A 19,694-nucleotide genomic window follows, 5' to 3' on the forward strand; every position below is an offset into this window, starting at 1 on the left:
AGCAGGGAGCTGGATGCCAAGTGGAGCAGCCGGGACTCGAGCGGGGCCTATATGGGATGCCGGAGTCACAGACGACAGCTTAACCTGCTGCACAATGTCTTCATACATTTCATACTAACTTTATTCTTAGGTACTTTGAAGTGTTTGCTGCCAATAGAAGTGAAGTTGGCATTCTTTCATCCACACTTTTATTACCCATTCTAGCTGCTGGCTACTTTTACATAGGAAGACTCTGCATCCTGTACAAGCATACGGTGCCTACACTGGATTTTTATCCTAACAGTTTTTCCTCTGATTCAGTGCAAGGTTTCTAATAACAAAACCAACGTATCTACTGTGCACTTTACACATGCTGTTCCCACTGCCTGGCTGCCTGGAATTCTCTTCCCACCTCCCTCCCCTATTGCACCTTCCCGCTAACTTTTTTCTTCAAAGCTAGCTCAAGGATCACTTGCTTAGGGAAACCTTCCTAGCTCAAGGATCACTTGCTTAGGGAAACCTTCCTAGCTCAAGGATCACTTGCTTAGGGAAACCTTCCCTGAGCTGGCCAGACTGGGTAGGCGTCCCATTGCCTGGCAACATCTTGCTCTTCTGCAGCCCTAAAGCCAGTAACTGTTTTTCCCGGTGAAAGTAGCCTCGATTCATTTTGAAATGAACATGGTAAAACCCCCTAAGGAGAAATCACCCTAATTCTAGCTCTTCTAGTATTTCCATAGAGTTGCTTTTCAGTGGTTGGGGGGGGGGGGGCTGCAAGTCCAGCTTTATTGAGGACCCTTTTTATGTGAAACAGGCCTGCTTGGAAAACGCGTCACCTCCCAGCCAGGGCCTAGCCCGGGGCCAGCTCCAGGTCTGCCACCCACAAACGCACACCTGCGCGGCGCCGCTGCAGGACACGGCTGCAAGCCACAGACGGTGGCCCCGCGCGCCGGGCACCTGCCACCAGCCCCGCGGCCCTCTCAGCCTGGAGCCCGTGAGAAGAGGCCATCTTGCAGCCTGCCTCCAGCTCCAGTGTTTTCTTCCTTCCCGGTGACCCTGAGGTCCGCCTCTGAGTCCCCAGCGCTCGCCCCAGCGGCTCTGGTCACCCCGCGACTCCCTCTCCCTCGGGAGAGGGGTCGCTCCCTAACACGGCCCGCCCAGCTTTTGTTTGCTACGAAGCGCACCAGGAGCCATGTTTGCTTTCTGCTGAAGGCAGCTGTGGTGGCCGGAGCGAGAAGGGCGGGAGGGGAGCGGGGGACCCGACCCCAAACCGGCGGCCGTGGGGCTCCCTCCGCTTCTGCTGCCCTGGGTCCCTCGCCAGACTCTGGGGAAGAGAAAGTGGCCGTTCCCAGCCCAACTACTGACTCACTCGGCCAGCGAGGCCCCCCGGCCCACGCTGTTACCGCCCATTTTCCAATTTGCTTTACGAGGTAATTGCCTCGGGGTATGGTAACTGCTCCCCCACTGCCACGATTCTAACACCACGTCCCTGGACACCCCCCACCCCGCAGTGTCGGGACCCCCACCCGAGCTTGGGGCTCGAGAATCGTCCCGTTTCCCCCCACCCCAGTTCTAAAGCCCCCCAACCCCACTGGGCTCCAGGACGGGCTTCCTGCCTCTCCGCCCCTCTCCCTCCCAAACCCACTAATCGGGGCCTGGGGGCACAGGGACGCCTCCCCACCTCGGACCCCGGGACACCCCGCCTCTGGGGTCCCCCCCGCCCCCGCGGGGCGGGAACAGCGCGCCCACCGGAAGGGGCGTGGCCCGGCAGCGGGCAGTGCCGATTGGCCGAGGCGGGCCTGACGCCCGCTCCCGCTATAAGAGCGCGGCGGGCTGCCGTCTGCGCCAGACGTTCTTCGCCGAGAGTCGCCGCGGTTTCCTGCTTCAACAGTGCTTGGACGGAACCCGGCGCTCGACCCCCGCCCCAGCCGGCCACTCAGAGCCAGCCCTCCGCCAGCTTCTCACAGCGCCCTCGGACCGCCCGCAGGCCCTCGCCGCCGCTCCAGCTCCGTGCAGCCGCCGCCGCCGCCGCCGCCTCTCAGCCGCCCGCCATGACGTCCGCGTCTTCTTCGCAGGTGCGCCAGAACTACCACCAGGACTCGGAGGCCGCCATCAACCGCCAGATCAACCTGGAGCTCTACGCCTCCTATGTCTACCTGTCCATGGTGAGCGCGGGCGGGCCTCAGGGGCCCGGGGACAGGGCGGGGCCGGGGGCGGGCTCCCCACCGCCGCCTCCGTGCGCCCGTGTGGAAAATGGAGGCTGCTCGCCTCGCCCCGGACTGCCGCTGGCGCAGGAGTCCGGGCAGTTGGCCCGTTGCACTGTCGCCTCGGAGGACTCCTCCTTGGCCCTGACACCTCTGTATAGAGAGCCCGGCATCCTGAGACTCCAGGGTTGCAAGATTTGCAGCCTGTACAGTCACGGAGGTGGGCCCCTGCCCCCGATCACGTGTCCCGGAGCAGGATCCAGCTGCGATCCCCCTGGGTGCCGCAGGGCCCTCTGGGTAGTGGTGTCTCATGACAGCCTTGGGGGCTGGTGCACAGTGGCTTATCTCTGGGGGCCGACCCCTCTCTGAGCAACCGTCTCCACCTCTCTGCTTATCTCCAAGTCCCACTTGCATTGAACCATATCTCCAGAGATCTCCCTTCCTGCAGTCCCTGCGCCTTGGAGTGCTTTATCTTCTGTCCTTTCTTTGGAAGAGAACCCCAGAGTACTTGGTTCAAGTTGGTTCCCGGGGAAGGAATCCTCCCATGCATTAGTGAGACTGGGTTTCCGTGGGGTGGGGGGCAGTCGGGTCTAGAGTTGCCTTGTGGTTGTGCGAATTGTCCAAGAAGAGGCAGGTTCCAAGCAGAGCTGAAAATGGATGGACCCTGGGTTTCTGTGACTGCCCGTTCCCTTTCAGCATCACTCAAACACAGCAAGTGTCCAAAGCTGAAAAATCTGATTTTTTTTTCCTTTCTGCTGATAATATGTGTATGCCAATATATTGCCCACAGTTGTCATCTTGGTGTTAATATTTAAATCGGCAGCCCGCTGTACAGTTGGCAGGTTGTAGCATGGTTGATCAGGGAGGAAGGGAAGAGGGGACAGAAGTGCCAGGTACATACTCTGCCACCCGCCCCAAACATGGCACTGTGTTAATACAGATGCTTAAGACACTGCTTGGGGCCGGTGTTGTGGCACAGCCGACACGGCTGCAACCGCGGCATCCCGTATGAGCGCCGGCTCCAGGCCCAGCTGCTTGACTTCCAGTCCAGCTCCACGCCACTGTGCCTGGGAAAGCAGTGGGCCCTTGCCACCCCCATGGGAAACCCTAATGGAGTTCCTGGCACCTGGCTGCTGCCCGATCCGGCCCCGGCCGTTGCAGCCATTTGGGAACTGAAACAGCAGATGAAAGATCTCTCTCAGCGCTCCCTCCCTCTAACTCTGCCTTTCAAGTAAATAAATCTTTAAAAAAGACACTCTGTGCCCAAGGCAATTCCATGGTGTACTGCCCGTGGCCATCGGCAGCTTCCTTCCCTGGGGAATCCCTGACGGACTGTGTCCATGTTCTTCTTTCAGTCTTACTACTTTGACCGTGATGATGTGGCTTTGAAGAACTTTGCCAAATACTTCCTCCACCAGTCTCACGAGGAGAGGGAACACGCTGAGAAACTGATGAAGCTGCAGAACCAGCGAGGGGGCCGGATCTTCCTTCAGGACATCAAGGTGAACAGCTCTTGGGGTGCTTTGTGACCAGCAGCGTCCGAGTGTCAGAAATCACTTGGACAGTAGCACCTGCCCTCATTTATCAAACGGCGACGCAGCGGGCTTATGCCCTTTGTGTCTTCTTGGGCCTGCCATCTAGACTCAGGTAGAAAAACAGTAACGGTCAAGGACCGGAAATTGGAAGCCGTTGTCAGGGGAAACTTGGATGTCCCCTTGACCAAAGCGTGGTGGTTGTGGTAGGTGCCTGCTGCCCTGAGTTGGGTTAACTGGCAGATGCACTGACCTGTCTCCTCCCATTCAGAAACCAGAGTATGACGACTGGGAAAGTGGACTGAATGCAATGGAGTGCGCACTGCACCTGGAAAAAAGTGTGAATCAGTCACTGCTGGAACTGCACAAACTGGCCACGGACAAAAATGACCCCCACGTGAGTATGGGCAACCCAGGGAACACGTGGAGGAAGTTACTTGCCTGAGGGTTGGAAAGCTGACCAGTTACCGTTCTTCCCTGCCCTGTTTTCCAGTTGTGTGACTTCATTGAGACGCATTACCTGAATGAGCAGGTGAAGTCCATCAAAGAACTGGGTGACCACGTAACCAACTTGCGCAAGATGGGAGCCCCCGAATCTGGCATGGCAGAGTATCTCTTTGACAAGCACACCCTGGGACACAGTGATAACGAGAGCTAAGCCTTAGGCTCGCTTCCTGGCTGTGCACCACAGCAGTGCCTGCATGTCGGGGCTGCCTTTACCTTTTCTAGACATTGTACCAAACATCCACCTGCATACTTTAATTTGTACCATTCCTTCAAATAAAGAAATTTGGTACCCAGCTGTCTTGGAGATCACGGGATGGGCCTGTAGTCTCTTTAGGCTGTCTTCCACATCCATTAAATGTCAGGAACAGTCAACACCAATCAAAATGAGACACCTAGGAGAATATTTGTTTTTATTATATTAAACTCTTTAGTTTGGGAAAGATACTAAGGTACAGGTATGATCAATTCAGGTAAGAGTAAAGACTTGGGATTCGGGTTCTGTTCTGAATTGTGTGTTTCCAAAGATTCATTCTCACTTCCACAGTGTGCAGGGCAGAAAGACTGAAGTAGTCCAGGACTGCTTCCTTTTGTTAACCGTTCAGCTAACCGTTAGTAATCCAGGCCATCATAGGAATGTGGTCTTCAGCACGGACTGCTGTGTGGCTGTAACTCATCAGTGTCCTCCTAGTGGACACGCGGGTGAGGACCAGGCGGGAGAAGAGTCTCCCCTAGGAAACAGGTCAGGAATGTGCTTCATCCCTGTGGGTAATTTGAGACAGTTAACAGCGTGCCTGTCGGCACCCCCTTCATTTCAGTACTAGTTTCGTGGTAGGAGGGCTAAGCTAAGGTTGAAACATCTTAGAATTCTTAACATTCCCTGACTGACACCCCAGGTCATTTAGAGAATTTCCTGTCTAGCCCTAGGAGCAAGCCTAAAATTGGTGCCCTTTTTAAGTTTTTCCAATCATGATAGCGGCTATGTGTTCTGACCACCAAACAACTGCTTGTCAGTCAAGAAACAGGAAGTTACACTTCCTCCCCACACAAATGTGGGTTGAATGAAAGTCTCCAGGGGATCTGAAACCTGCTGAGAAGTTTTGGGGAAGCCCACAAAACAGAAGATAGCTCAGGGGCACTGGATGCTTCCACTCACCCCTACCATCTGCCAGTTGCCAGTGCTGGCCACCCGCAGTGCTTTGCAGCCTTTGCCATCTAAACCCATGCAGCAAGTCAAATCCTTGGCTACAACCCAGAGCACCCCCAGTTGTGCACTGGAGTTTCGTGTCAGCCACACCTGCCCGTCTAGACCTGTCGGCCAGCCCTTCCAGCATCAGTGTTGGTGCAGTCTTCCTTCACCTCACTCCCAGGGAATTTTTCCTGGTGATGTCAGCTCCCTACCACTTGGCTAGTAGGGTTCCCTCCCGCTGAGGTAGGCGGGTAGGTATATACCCTAAGCTGGTGCTGGCATAGGCCCAGCATGCTGGAACAGGAGAAAGCGGTGAGGGCTGGGGAGGAGGGCCATGCCCAGGGGAAGGCAGTGGCTGCTTTAGGTGGAGGACACACCTGTTTTCCAAGCTAGAATAAGGATTCCCATGATCTTTGAGGATAGATTGTATGTTGCCCCTTGAACGTTCCACATGGGGTTCTCTTGGATGGCCTTCGGGGACATCTTGTATGTTGACCAGGTTAAACTCCACAGTTTTCCTCCTCACGTGACCTGCTGGGTACTCTGTCGAGGCCTCCGTACTCGCCGTGCTCACCAAGGCCAACTCCAAACTGCTCTTGGTCCCAGAACTCAAGGACTTTAGGCTTTGGTATTCAGCATCCGTGCCTGGGACCCCGTAGGGCTGTGAGGGATCGGACTGTTCTTGGGGGAAGACCGTGGGCGTGCTGCTGGGAGCTGTCTGAGGAGCGCTGGGGTCTGCAGCGAACAATGGAACCGTCTTGAAGGCCTGCACCAACAGAGGCTTCCAGGACTTGCTGTCTTCCCAGTGTTTGGAGTTCTGTTTGGTGTTCTTGGGCTGGGCCTCATAGACACAGGACTCCTTCCTGGGCCACAGCGGTTTGGTGGTGTCGGGGGCTGTCCTGGGCGGAAGGTGGTTGTGGGACTGCTGCCCTAGGAAGCGGCCAATGATGCCAGTGTGCATGTTTTCCGCCAGATTTGGCTGAAATTTCATCTCTTCCTCCTGCAGACTAAAGGAGGGGGGTGCTCAGCACTGAGTGTGGGGACACAGGACTGAAGCCTGACCTTCCTTCGCTCTTACGCCCTCCACTGCCGCCCCTTGGCCCAAGGTCAAGGCCACACAGTCTTCCTCACATTGCACAAGCTTGTGCTCCTCTCCTGATCACCTCCCAACAAGGCCCAGCTCAACTCACTGTACCTTAACTCACCCTTGGCTGCAGCCTACAGCCAAAACCCTCAGCCTGGCATGACAGAGCCTCCTCTTTATCACCCACCTTCTCCCTTGATACCTCTTCCTCCAGGCAAGCACAGCTGGTCCCCGTTATAAATGGTTCAGATAAGGCCCAGGAGCCACTCCGGCAAGGACGGGGATTTGCAGTTCCTTCCCAGAGAGAAGTTTGGCTTCCTGGGAGCACAGCAGCTTTGCAAAAGAAAGCTGACTGGGGCGGGGTGGCACTGTGGCACAGCAGGTTAAACCACTGCCGTGCATCCCATCCTGTATGGGTGCCGGTTCGAGTCCCAGCTGCTCCACCTCCAATCCAGCTCCCAGATAATGCACCTGGGAAAGCAACAGAGGATGGCCCAAGTGCTTGGGCCCCTGCACTCACATGGGAGACCCAGATGAAGCTCCTGGCTCCTAGCTTTGGTCTGGTCCAGCCCCACCCCGGCCTGATGCAGCAATTTAGGGAGTAAAAGAGTTGGGGGGCCAGCATGGTGGCACAGCGGGTTAAAGTCCCGGCCTGCAGCGCCAGCATCCCATATGGGCACCGGTTCGAGTCCCAGCTGCCCCGCTTCCGATCCTGCTCTCTGCTATGGCCTAGGAAAGCAGTAGAAGATGGTCCAAGTCCTTGGGCCCCTGCACCCACATGGGAGACACGGAAGAAGCTCCTGGCTCCTGGCTTCAGATCAGCACAGCTCTGGCCATTGTGGCCATTTGGGGAGTGAACCAGCGGATGGAAGATCTCTCTCTCTCTCTCTCTAGCTCTACCCTCTCTGTAACTCTGACTTTCAAATAAATAAAATAAATCTTTTTCTAAAAAAAAGGGGGGGGGGCTGGTGGAAGATCTGTCTCTGTAACTCTGCCTTTCAAGTAAATAAATCTTTAAAAAAAGGAAGCAAGCTCACTTACCCCAGCCCTTGTCCGTGACCCCACTACCCTTGGGTCCCAGCTCTCAGCTCCAGGCACGGCCAAGGCAGCCGGAGGTAACATCTGTTTCATGTTCTGTCCCTAGGTGTCTAGTATTTTGTCCCCAGAGCTTGAACCTTGGGCTTGAGCTCCCTCACTACCTTGTATATTGCCTGCAAACAAGGTCTATGGGTTTTGCATCAATGATCCACGCCTCCCACCTCCCACCTTCAGCTGCTGGGACACAGATCACGTAAGGCTCAGAGACATCCTCTAGAAATGTTCCTGACCTCAGCGAGCCCCCAGCCTTCATGGAATCACTTTCCCAGCCTCCCTCACACTGACTATGGACTCCAGTTTAGTCCCAATTACAGTTGCATAGGCCACTTGTTTCTTCAAAGAGCAGGGAGAAAACTGTGGAAGAAAATCTGAGTAAAGCCCCCGACAGGTGCCAAGCACTCTCCAAAGCCCTCTCAACTCTGTCAAGGGACACAGGGACACTGAACCGGCTGGGAAGGCCTTCCTGCCCGACCGCAGCCAGGAGGAATGCAGACTGAGGCGGGGGAATGCAAACGGGTGACTGAAAGTCTGCTGCTGTGGGAGCCTGCAGGGCGAAGTTCACAGGGGAAGCACCTGTGATTGCAAGCCCCCACTGGCTTGCTGCCCCTCCCCCAGCCCCAGGCCCTCCCACTTCCGCTTCCCAGCCAAACAGCTTGGTTCAGAAAACTTTGTTCTGATCAGAGACGGGAACCAGGCCTTCATCTCCATTGCATCACCCACTGGCTGCCCTGGAATGAGTCCCTTTCCTCTCTGGACAAGGGAGAAAAGCACTTCCAGCCTACAGGGTCCTTAAGCAGCACAGGTAAGGGTTAAAAATGTGGAAGCAGGATCAGTGGCGTAGTGAGTAAAGCCGCTGCCTGCAGCACCGCATCCCAAATGGACTGGTTTGACTCCTGACCGCTCTGCTTCCAATCCAGCTCCCTGCCAATGCGTGTGGGAAAGCAGCAGAAGATGGCCCACGTGCTTGGGCCCCTGAACCCACACGGGAAATCCTGACGAAGCATCTGGCTCCTGGCTTCGGATCGGCCTAGTGGCCATCTGGGGACTGGACCAGCAGATGGAAGACCTCCCTCTCTCTCTAACTCTGCCTTTCAAATCTTTTTTTTTTTTTTTAAAGATTTATTTATTTGAAAGAGTTACAGAGAGGCAGAGGCAGAGAGAAAAGTCTTCCATCTGTTGGTTCACTCCCCAAATGGCCACAATGGCTGGAGCTGCACCGATCTGAAGCCAGGAACCAGGAGCTTCTGGGTCCCCAACTTGGGTGCAGGGGCCCAAGGGCTTGGACCATCCTCCATTGCTTTCCCAAATCATAGCAGAGAGCGGGATTGGAAGAGGAGCATCTGGGACCCGAACCGGCACCCATATGGGATGCTGGCACTACAGACTGTGGCTTTACCTGCTACGCCACAGCGCCAGCTCCATAAATAAATCTTTAAAAAAAAAAAAGATTGGCGTGGCTTAAGTGTGCCCTTTGTCAGCAGTGGGCTGGACAACTTACCCTCTCTGAACCTGTACGTGACCACCAGAAAATGGGGGGTAACGAGCCGGGATTATTTGGAGGAGAAAATAGGTACTGTCTGTAAAGAGCGCAGTAAGTGCCCAGCCCTCACAAGGCACTCAGTAAATGCTAACTAGTATCACTCTAAGTTCCGAGACCCCTGCACTTGGTGGGGGTCTCACCCAGCTCCCTGGCATTGCCTACCTGATGTCGAAAGCAGAGCCCATATAGGAGGCTCGCCGAGTCTGGGAGGCAGCCACCGTGTAGGGGGGCTGTGGTTCCGGGTCATTCCAGTATATGTCCTGCTCCAGTGGAGGCAGGTCCTGGTGCATGTTGTCCACAGACAGCAGGGACACCTGGTCAGCAGAGACAGAAAGGGAAGTCCCCAGGAGAGGTCACCCCAGGCAGGACCATGAACTTGTCTGATGACTCAGAAAACTCCTTTCCCTCCCTCCGGACCACAGTCTTGGTGCTTGTAAAGTGCAGAGAGGCTGTCGCCCACCCACAGCCTCGGACTGTGAGTGAAAGGTTGGCTGTGGAAACGCGGGGTCCCCAACCTTGGGTCCAGTTTAAGCAGGGCCCAGGGTGTAGCTTCCCTTCCCCCCACCTCATACCTGCAAGTTCCTGTCAATTATCCAGTTGACCTCAAAGTCATCATCATCCTCACCAAAAGGGTTGATGAGCTGCTCTGCCACCTGGGGGATACGTGAGGCTCTGCAAACCCTCAGGTAGACGTCCTCCAGTCCTGCTGCTCCCTCGGACCTGCCCGCTCCGTGCTCCCAGGATGCGCTTCCTGCCTGAGCACCGTCTTCAAAGCCACAGGGCAGGGGAACCACACCCATGCCCCTGCGTTGCAAGGCACTGAGCCCGTTCTTCCCTGGATGCTCACTGTCTCTCGGATGAGTCACCACCTTTGTCTCACCTCGCTTATCTGGATTGCATACTTTGATTTGCTCTTGTTTTTACAGGCAGAGTGGACAGAGAGAGAGACAGAGAGAAAGGTCTTCCTTTTGCTGTTGGTTCACCCTCCAATGGCCGCCGCGGCCGGCACGCTGCGGCTGGCGTACCGCGCTGATCCGATGGCAGGAGCCAGGTGCTTTTCCTGGTCTCCCATGGGGTGCAGGGCCCAAGGACTTGGGCCATCCTCCACTGCACTCCCTGGCCACAGCAGAGAGCTGGCCTGGAAGAGGGGCAACCGGGACAGAATCCGGCGCCCCAACCGGGACTAGAACCTGGTGTGCCGGCGCTGCAAGGCAGAGGATTAGCCTAGTGAGCTGCGGCGCCGGCCGATTTGCTCTTTTGAAAGGTTGATTTATTTATTTGAAAGTCAGAGTTACAGAGAGGGAGAGGCAGAGAGAAAAAGAGAGAGATCTTCCATCTGCTGGTTTACCCTCCAATCGGCCACAACGGCCAGGGCTGGGCCAGACCAAAGCCAGGAGCTTCATCTGGGTGTCCCACATGGGTGCAGGGGCCCAAGGACTTGGGCCATCTGCTGCTGCTGCTTCTGCTGCTTTCTCAGGCACATTAGCAGGGAGCTAGATTGGAAGCGGAGCAGCTGGGTCTTGAATCAGTGTCCATATGGGATGCTAGCACTGTAGGTGGCAACTTTACCTGCTGTGCCACAGCGCCAGCCCCTCTTCATTGTTTTCTGATGTCACATGGATATATGCTCTGGGGCTGGGCTGAATTAAGGGGTGGTCCAGGGGAACAGAAGCCTGGATGCTAATCTCTAAAGCACTCTGAGGGGCTGGCGTCCTGGGACAGCAGGTTAAGCCACCACCTGAAACACAGGCATCCCATATCAGAGCGCCAGTTAGAGTCCCAGCTGCCCCATTTCTGGTCCAGTTCCCTGCTGATGCACCTGCGAAAGCAACAGAAGTTGGCCCATTACCCACATGGGAGACCCAGATGGAGCTCCTGGCTCCTGGTTTTGGCCTGGCCCAGCCCCAGCTGTTGTGGCCATTTCGGGAGTGACCCAGAGGAGGGAGGATCCGTTCCTGTCTCTCCCTCTCTCTCTCCGTTACTCTCCCTTTCAAATAAATAAAACAAATATTTGAAAATAATAATGAAACATCCTCCACAGAGGTGATGAGCTGCCTTAAGGGCCTAGGGGACATTTTGCAAGCCACTGGTGCATCTTAGAGAACATCTAGCATAGAAGTGCGGAGATCCGGAGATCTGGGGACAGGTATAGGAGGAACGGCAGTGCGTGTGTGTGTGCGTGTGCGTGTGCGTGTGCATGCGTGCATCCCACATCACCACTACCAAAACATAAAGGAAGAAAGGAAGAGAGGGTAGGGGAAGAGGGATGAGCTCTGCAAACAGGCCTCTTGAGTGAGGAGTGGTGGTGCCAATCTGCCCTCTACAGGACGCGCTGGGGATGGTCAGCCTCAGAGCTTTTGTGTCAGCAGGGGACCCATCTGGGGCCAGAGCTGAAGAAATGAGGTTGGGCCTCTTTCATTCCACGCCATCCCCCTGTTCTGGACACACATGGGACGGGCACCAAGGGTTAGAGCAGCCAAACTTTCCCTGTCTCTCGTGCCGGCTGACTTCCGGGCCTTAGGTCAAGCCTGGGCATCAGACCCAGGCCTCGAGCACACCCCCCTCTTCCTTGGGTCTCCGTAGCCTCTTAGGCACGTGTAGACCAGAGGTCTACACCCTACTGTTCCCATTGAGAGTCTCCTTTCCTGGCTGGCCATCCTCATCCCAGGCCAGCTGGCCACGCCCACAGCTCCCCAGGTCCTGGAGAGCTCACCTTCAGCCAGCCGACATAAAAGAAGAACTGCAGGAACGTGAAGACAGGCACAATGAAGTCCAGCTCATGGCCGGGGTAGCCCTTGATTGGGTTCAGGAATTGCCGTCCAAGCAGGCAAGCCAGGAAGAAGCTGTACACGGCTACGGTCACCACCTGGGAGGAAAGAGAGGAAGGGGTGGCAGAAAGGGGCTGAGTGGGGGCCCTGGGATCGGGAAGCTGCCCAGGTTGGGAGTCTGAGGCCTTGCCGTGACTTTCACACGCCAAGTCATGCGTGTGACTCCCTGTCACCGTCCCTTTAAGATCCAGATAATCCAACTGCCGTCTCTGGGCTGCAACAGGCAGGAGCCCAGACACTCTGAACTTGCCACTGCCACCGAAGTCCAGACCCAGCTCCCAGGATGAGCGCTTCCTTAGGCTCCAGGTGAGCCCTTCTTCCCATCACAGGCTGTTTCCTGGGTGCTCCTAGCCTGTTTCCCAAAAAGAGACAGCCTCACCAGCCTGGTCCTCACCTGGGTGTACACCAGCGGGATACTGATCCAGTCGTAGGCATAGAGGTGTCCACACTGAGTACGCAAAGTGCCCATCTCCTGCGGAGCAGGAGGCAGGGATGGGGTTCTGACCACCACCTGCTCTCATGGGCTCAACCCCAGCTCTTGCCCCCCACCCCACCCCCAAAACCAGGATGTGGTGCTCGTGGTCCAGCTCTGGCTGTGTGGTCATGGGCAACTCACTACACCTCTCTGTGCCTTAGCCTCCTCATCTATCAAAGAAGAGTCAGGTTCTTACAGTCTCACTTGGAGAGCAGACAGGAGGGACCTTTGAGGAGGGGCCGCTTTGGATTGGGAGCTCCTGTTGGATAAGATGCAGACTCTGGGGAGACCCTCAGGGGCTTGTTCCACCTGGACCACAGCCCTTCCCATCCATGTATCAGGCTCACGTTCAGCAGGCCCTGGAGCAGGACAGGGTCCCGGATTCGACCTTCCACCCAGATCTTAAACGCCAGGTTGGCAAACCACACCCAGGGCACCCAGAACATGTTGTGTGGTAAGGTCAGTTTCTCCAGATGCTTGTGTTCCGCAGGGGTCATAAAACCTGCAAGGTGGAATGAAGAGGACATGGTGGAAGGAGCCGCAGAAGCCGGGCCGGCATCCGGTGGCCAGGCCCGACCTCCCGGAGCCCGCCGAGACCTCCGCGCCCCTTCGGTAAGCTCTTGCAACAAACATGACCGAGCGTCTGCCGCGTGCTGTTGAGGGCTGTGCGCTTCGAAAAGGCCCTACGTCATTAACTGGGACCGCCAAGGTCAGGCCCAGGGCGAGGCCAGAGACTGACGTCATGGACCTCCAGAATGGACCCCGGAGGTCAGGAGGGGGAAGGTTGGAAGGAGGTAAGACCCTGGGGCCTCACCAGTGCTCAAGCCCCCACCCCTCCTTATCCCCCGGGAGTCCCAGTCCTGGCCTCCTCTCGGCAAGCACCTGACTCCGCCCCGCCCAATTCCGCCCCAGGTCGTGGCCCCGCCCTTCCCTCAGACCCACCCAATCCTCAAGTCCGAGGGACTCGGACTCCACCCACTGGCAACCCCTCTCCAGCCTCCGGCCCCGCCCCGTTCGGGCCTGGCCCCGCCCACCTGCTTGCACCAGGTGTTGGGAGGTGGGAAAGCGCTTGTAGACCGCGCGGCTGACGCTGCGCAGGATGAGCAAGATGCCCAGGTTGGCGTAGCGGATGAGCGTGCGCCGCAGCAGCCGGCCCTGCTCGTCCCTGCCCTCCACGCAGCTGGACACCAGGCTCATGAGACGGTCCGGCCACGGCAGGTTCTCGTACTGGTTCCACCAGCGGGTCACCACCAGGGTCACGTAGAAGCCTGGGGAGAAGGGACGGGGGCGAGGGCCGAGTGCCCGGGCTGCAGCCAGAGCCCGCGGCACCTCGCTTTCTCCTTGCTGGTTGTGAGCCGGCCCAGCCCCAGCCCTCCTGGAAGGCGCAAGGGCCTCAAGAGTTTATCTCAGTGTCCGGCCGGGCCCAGAAACCCGCTGGCCCCTCCCCTCAGGCAAGGGGCTTCCCTCGGGGTTAACAGCCAGACTCCTGCCGTCTAACCTGAGTCTCCTGTGCCCACCACCGACCTGCCGCGGCCCAACCCCCGCCGGCTCCTCTGGCCCACCCCAGGGCTTGTGTGGGGGCTCGGGCGACCGAGCGGTCCCAGGACAGCTGGAAGAGGGAATCTCACCCAGTACGAAGGATATGGGGATGAGTTGGATGTAGCTGTCGCAATACAGAGTCAGCTTCTCAAAGAACAGCTGCTGGTTCTCCTTGAGGACCACTCTGGGGATGTGAGGAGACGGCCAAGGTGACTGCTGGGGCCATCCTCCTGTCCCTTCCACTGGCCCACGGCCCCAAACCCAGAGAGCCTGGCGAAGGTCCCCTGGGGAGAATCCTGACCGTGACCCCTGGCTCAGCAGGGGGAAGAAGGTCCAAGGTCCCACACTGCTGACCTCTGAAAAGGTCAGTGTTAAAAGCAGGTGGGAAGTGTGTTTGGTCTTTTTGCTTTTTTAAAGATTTATGTATTTGAAAAGACATAAATTAGAGTTACAGAGAGAGGGAAAGACAGACAGAGAGAGAGAGAGAGAGAGAGTTCCATCTTCCATCCACTGGTTCACTCCCCAAATGGCCACAGTGGCTGGGGCTGGGCCAGGTGGGGGCCAGGAGTCGGGAACTCCATCTGGATCTCCCACAGGGATGCAGGGGCCCAAGTACCTCCACCATCTCCTGCTGCTTTCCCAGGCCCATTAGCAGGGAGCTGGATTAGAAGTGGGACAGCCGGGAATCGAACCAGCACCCCTGCAGGATGCTGGAGTCGCAAGCATTGTGACCACTGCACCACAACGATGGTCCCACTTCTTTGGTCTTTTGAACAATGTGTGGTGGACAGGGATGAAAAGTGGGGCATAGAGGGTTTCTCCCCCAGTGAGAGTAACCCTGGTGCTGCTGTAACCATGGATACAAGCCACATTTGTCCAGACTGGAGAATGGACCTCATTGAGAGGGAGCCCCAACTGTGGCCTTTATGTGACAGTGATGTGTCAGTGCAGGTTCATCGAGGGGCACAAACGGACCACTGTGGCGTGGGTGTCGGGACAGGGTCACGAGAACTGTCTCAACTTTATGTTCCATTTTGCTGTGACGTGAATCCCTAAAGTGTAATAATCAAAGACGACCCAGGGGCTTTGTCGTTAGTGTTATTATGAACTCAAGACTGTTAGGCTTCGGTGCTTTTTAATCCATCCTGGTCAGCAAAATGCTTTTTCAGTCTAAAATACTATTATATAGTCTGGGATTGTGTCTGTTCCTCCTATTATTGAAATTATATATTTATTTAAAAATGTACAGTGTAGGCTTACGAGCCAGTGTGGGAGACAGTGAAACAATTCTGACCAGCTGGACCAGGGAAGGCCTGGGTTCCAGATCCCTCCCTGGGTCAGAGGAAAGGGGGTCTGGGACACCCCGCCAGGGTTGAGCTGCCCCCCATGACCTGCCACGAGCTCATTCTGGGGGTTCACTGATACATTGCCCCCCCTGCTGCCACTGCCGCCCCAGCTGGCTGGGAGGGCACTCGGGAGCTCCAAGCCCCAGGCCCCTCCCCCTGAGGCTGCGGCCCCTGGCGCTGCCGCCTGTACCTGTAAATGAGCCGAACAATGTAGTAACAGAGCACGAAGATGAGGAACTCGCCGTAGAGCAGCTTGTAGATGCTGCCTCGCCAGCACAGCAGCAGGCGGGAGAAGGAGCCTAAGCGGGCGTTCGCCACTCGGTTCGAGTAGGTGACGGTCATGGCCAGGCAACAGGCTGCAGCAGGTGGACAGACAGACAGGGACACTGAGGCTGGGGGAGGGGAAGGCTTTGGTGGGAGCCCTGTCTGGGACTCGTGTTGGCCCTTAGCCAGGACATCCTGCTCAAGGCCTCGGCTCTCCGGTGCGGACACTGGGAGAGGCACGAGGAGGTCTCCCAGATCCGCCCAGCTCTGGCTGCCGGTGGGGGGCAGGACCCAAGAAGTGATCCCAGAGGCTGCCCCAAAAGCCTCGGCATGGAAGACGTGTGAGCCCGGAATTTTGTAGACTGACAAAGTCAGCGACAACCACAGCGCCCGTGCACTGAGCTCCTCTCATTCTGCAGCTCCCCAGGCTCCCTCGGGAAGGGGCCAGGTCAGCCCTGCCCACCACTGGACCCCCGTTCCCAGGACAGAGCCTGGCAAGCAGGGAGGCGCATGTGCTGTCCGCTGAATGGTGCCCCCCCGCCCCGCCCCTTTGCACCTGCTGATCCTGCTGCCTGGGCATGCTCTTCCCGAGACAACTGCAAGGCTCATTCCTGCATCCGGTCACCTCCTGAGAAAGGATGCCCCGGCCACCCACCTGGAAACAGTTCCCCATGGGTCCTCTGACTGCTTGATTTTCCTACAGAGCACTTATCATTACTCCAGATTACGCTATCTGCCGTTGATTGCCTGCTTCCTTCTCAGAATAGAAGCTTGCATTGTGTTCTCACTGGAGGTACTCAATAAAAAATTACTGAAGCCATGACTGATGCTCCCCCACCTCCACCCCACCCCCGCATTCCAATGCTGCAGCACTGACTCCCTCTGTTCCTGGTGCACACCAAGCTCATCCCTACCTCAGGGCCTTTGCACATACAGATGCCCACACTCCCGTATGTGGGCCACCCGTGCATACACAGCACCCCCTCAAGTACAAGGACAGTCATCCACTCCCGAGGCCTCATAGACCCAGCCCTGCCCACCTGGGTCACCCCCTACTCACAGGTAGGGCTCCAGCTGGCCAGGTCATTTCCCAAAAGGTCTGGCTATCGGGCTGGTAGATCAACAGGTCTGGGACCCAGGAGGTGGTGCCCCTGCCCATACTCGGGGGCTGGCCCTGCCTGTGAAGCAGGCGTGCTGAGCAGTCAGTTAACTCCCTAAGCCAGCGCGTCCACAAAAGAGCCCTTGTCTTGGCCCACCGTATACTCTGCTCATGAGGCGCTGCCCACACAGCCTGGCCAGGGTCCCTCTAATTCCTTCCTGGGGAGCACTAGGCTGAGACCAGGACTGGGATCCGGAGCTGCCTCGCATGGGTCCTGACCTCTGAGGTCTAGCGAGGGGAGCTGGCAGGGGGCTGGAGGGCCTGAGCCTCATGCCGGGAGCAACCCCAGGAAGGGGAGCCCCTAACTGGGCTCTCAGCAGTCTCATGGGCCGTGGCAAGAACGCTGAGCTAGGTCGGGGGTCCTGGCTTCTGTCCCGGCTCTGCGGTGAACCCCACGGAGCTTCTGCTCCCCTCTCTCTGTGTCCCTGTCTGAGAAGGATGCAGATGCTTTGGAATTTCATGGCCTCCGTGAAGAGGGACAGAAATCTGCGTCTACTGGTGAGGAGCTCTGATTGGCTACTAGTGACATCATGGGTTACTCTGGCTGTGATTGGTTGGTAGGACCTCTTTGTGGGTTGCTTCAGAGCTGTGGAAGGAGAAGGGGGCAGGGAGCTGGGTGCGGGGGCAGCCTGGTGGGAGATGACATAGCAGCTTTGGGATGTATGCTGCCGGCTCCCAGCCAGCTGGTGCGATGTGGGAGCCTGTGCCCAGATCCCCACGGGCAGCTGGTTAGAATCTGAGCGGCTGACGCCATACATTCCGGTGCTCATGCATCAGTGCCTGGAGTGTCTCCTGACACACTCACGCACACCATAAAGCACAAAGAGCAGAACTCCGGGCAGCGATGGTTCTCGGTCTTTAGCGTCACTGAGAATTTCCCGGAATGTTGGTTCGGTGCGCAGCTTCTCAGATCTTTTCCCTGGAGCCTGAGCTGTGGTCTTGGGGATGTTGCATTTTTATCAAGCACTGCAGAGGGTTGTGATGGGAGTGGCCCTGGTTTGCACTGTGACCCTGAGCTACAAAACAAATCCCTCTTCTCCCTCCTCCTACATCCCCTCCTTCTTTTCCTCTCTCCTTCTCTGCTCCCAGCCCTGCCATACTAAGAGTTAACCATGCTAAGATTACAGGTGATTTTTGTATATACCAACTTTACCCTTATAATTCTCTTCCTGAAAAAAAAGGGTGCTATTTCACAGTGACCTTGTCTACTTTTCTATTCATAGCAAACAATAAAGCTGTCGGTAGGAGATAGTCTGTCTCTTCCCACATCAGAGGAGTGTTAGCTGCCTTGCCACTGCCCCCATTGAAACAGGGAAAGGAACACATTCACCTGGCCTCAATCTTCTCATCTGCAAAATGGGGTGGCAATGCCTAACCTGGCAGCCAGCTGAGATGGCAAACATGGTAATCAACTCTCCAGCCAGGTTCTCATGCCTGGCTGTCCGTGCACTTATTCGGGTTGGGGGAGGGAGCAGGGAGGCACTTATAAATCGCCAATTCTTGTGCCCCATCCTTATGCATTTGGATTCAGGAGATCCGGATGGGGTCCAGGGGGTGGTCCATTCCCAAGTTCCCCAAGTGACCCAGATGTACACAGCCTGGGCTGTCTCTGTTGTAAAGAATTACTTTCCTGTCTGTACTCCCTCTGCCCTTCCAGCACATATTAGAACCCAGGAGACACATTTTCATTTAGCAGATGATTAATGGACATATTTTTAATTAAAGTTAAGATGTACCTGGCACCATGCCGGCACAAGGATGCTCGCTTTGTATTGAAGGAACCATAAATGAAAATCCTGCTTTTGTGCAGATAGGCTCCTGCCTCCCCTGTGGTGGCCACCAGAGGGCGCGCTTGACTAGCTGGCTCTGGTCTGGGTCAGGGTGGATCTACAGGGTCAGTGTAGATAGATCGAGGGCTCCATTTGCCTGAGACTGCCCAGCCCGTGTGGAGCTTTGAGCTGGGAAACAGGCAGTTGGTCCTTCCTTTCCCCTGACCCACAGGTTTCTCAACAAAATCCCGTAGGTCCCAAGAGGACCTCCCAACAGTGTGAACCCAGTCTCCACCCACTCTCAGATGACCCAGGGTATCCCCCAAAACACCCCATGAGCAGCTGCTCCTGACCTAACCCTGAGACATGCACACCCAGGCACAAGTCGTCCTCTCTCCTACCAGGTGTCAGCCAGGAAAGTGTCCCCAGCCAGCCAGGCACAGCTCAGGCACACAGGTCAGCCACAACGAGCCGTGTGGCCCCCCGACTCAACTCTGCAGCTCCCAGCTCAGTCAGGGACGCCCTCTTCTGCTTGCTGTTGCACAGACAACGACCCATCTCTGGTGGCAGAACTGGGCTTGATATGATCCCTGCTCCGAGAACTCGCAGGCAAGTGACAATCAGGAAGCACCTATGCAGCTCCAACACAGACCGGCAAGGCTCAGGATCTGCACCCGATGCAGAGGTCGGGGAAACTCTTACAGAAAAAGGGACATTTGATTTGGGACTTGACGCATGAGTAGGAGTCCACCAAGCTGAGGGTAGAAGAGCATTCGATGTCAGGGGAACAGCCCACGACGAGTTACAAGACATCCCCCCAGGGAGGTTCAGAACCGTGTTCCTGCTCAAGGAGGGCCCGGGAGCTCAAGATCTGCTTGGCTCAAGGTCACGGCTGTCAATGACTCAGGCCTGGAATCTGGGCCTCCGGGCTTTGAATCCTGTGCCCGTTCCACTCCCCATCATCACTTCTGCAGTGCAGGGTCAGCTTCTGTGGGGTGGAGTCTTACCTGATGGGCAGTGGTGTCTCTGTTGGGGGTGAAGGGACAGCCAAGGGCAGGGGTGTAAACAGGAGAGTCTTTGACTGCAGCAGAGTCTGCGCCCTGGAGAGCCGCCCAGCGGGAAGCCGTCCCTGAGGCCGGCAGAGCAGGGCTGGCGGGAGCAGAGGGTTCCACGCACGGAACGCTGCG

General features: G+C 56.7%; 2 protein-coding genes across 13 annotated transcripts; one reads left to right on the plus strand and one right to left on the minus strand.

The window, feature by feature from the left end:
- Positions 1-1,130: 1,130 nt before the first annotated feature.
- FTH1 (ferritin heavy chain 1) lies at positions 1,131-4,512 on the plus strand. The gene is made up of 4 exons (XM_008274404.4): positions 1,131-2,141; positions 3,536-3,682; positions 3,984-4,109; positions 4,206-4,512. The coding sequence occupies exons 1-4, from the start codon at positions 2,028-2,030 to the stop codon at positions 4,368-4,370; spliced, it is 552 nt and encodes a 183-aa protein (XP_008272626.1). The 5' UTR covers positions 1,131-2,027; the 3' UTR covers positions 4,371-4,512.
- Positions 4,206-19,686, minus strand: BEST1 (bestrophin 1). 12 transcript variants are annotated; one of them, XR_007914317.2, is made up of 11 exons: positions 19,515-19,685; positions 15,506-15,671; positions 14,059-14,153; positions 13,465-13,698; positions 12,778-12,932; positions 12,350-12,427; positions 11,841-11,993; positions 9,700-9,882; positions 9,290-9,441; positions 4,756-6,412; positions 4,206-4,611 (listed from the first exon to the last, which is right to left on the minus strand). XR_007914317.2 is itself a non-coding variant. In XM_051833214.2 (11 exons), the coding sequence occupies exons 2-11, from the start codon at positions 15,655-15,657 to the stop codon at positions 4,960-4,962; spliced, it is 1,851 nt and encodes a 616-aa protein (XP_051689174.1). In that variant the 5' UTR covers positions 15,658-15,671; positions 19,515-19,684; the 3' UTR covers positions 4,206-4,959. The 12 variants fall into 12 exon arrangements, 11 of the variants coding, with proteins under 11 accessions (XP_051689174.1, XP_017206051.1, XP_069925767.1 ...); XM_051833214.2 differs by having other exon boundaries at positions 4,206-4,978; positions 5,783-6,412; positions 19,515-19,684; XM_017350562.3 differs by having other exon boundaries at positions 4,206-4,978; positions 5,783-6,412; positions 9,700-9,780; positions 19,515-19,683.
- Positions 19,687-19,694: the final 8 nt, after the last annotated feature.

This window comes from Oryctolagus cuniculus, chromosome 1 (genome assembly GCF_964237555.1).
Source record: "Oryctolagus cuniculus chromosome 1, mOryCun1.1, whole genome shotgun sequence".
Lineage (NCBI taxonomy): Eukaryota > Metazoa > Chordata > Mammalia > Lagomorpha > Leporidae > Oryctolagus > Oryctolagus cuniculus.

Bases quoted from the DNA above. Each gene is read 5' to 3' on its own strand.
- BEST1 (XM_051833212.2), bottom strand. From the start codon at position 15,657: ATGACCGTCACCTACTCGAACCGAGTGGCGAACGCCCGCTTAGGCTCC. The intron at 11,994-12,349 runs GTGAGGACCAGG...CTTTCCTCCCAG, and splicing joins TCCCGCTGGTGTACACCCAG to GTGGTGACCGTAGCCGTGTA. The intron at 6,413-9,289 runs GTAGGCAATGCC...CCCCTCCTTTAG, and splicing joins GGCTCTGCTTTCGACATCAG to TCTGCAGGAGGAAGAGATGA.
- FTH1 (XM_008274404.4), top strand. From the start codon at position 2,028: ATGACGTCCGCGTCTTCTTCGCAGGTGCGCCAGAACTACCACCAGGAC. The intron at 2,142-3,535 runs GTGAGCGCGGGC...TTCTTCTTTCAG, and splicing joins CCTATGTCTACCTGTCCATG to TCTTACTACTTTGACCGTGA. The intron at 3,683-3,983 runs GTGAACAGCTCT...CCTCCCATTCAG, and splicing joins TCTTCCTTCAGGACATCAAG to AAACCAGAGTATGACGACTG.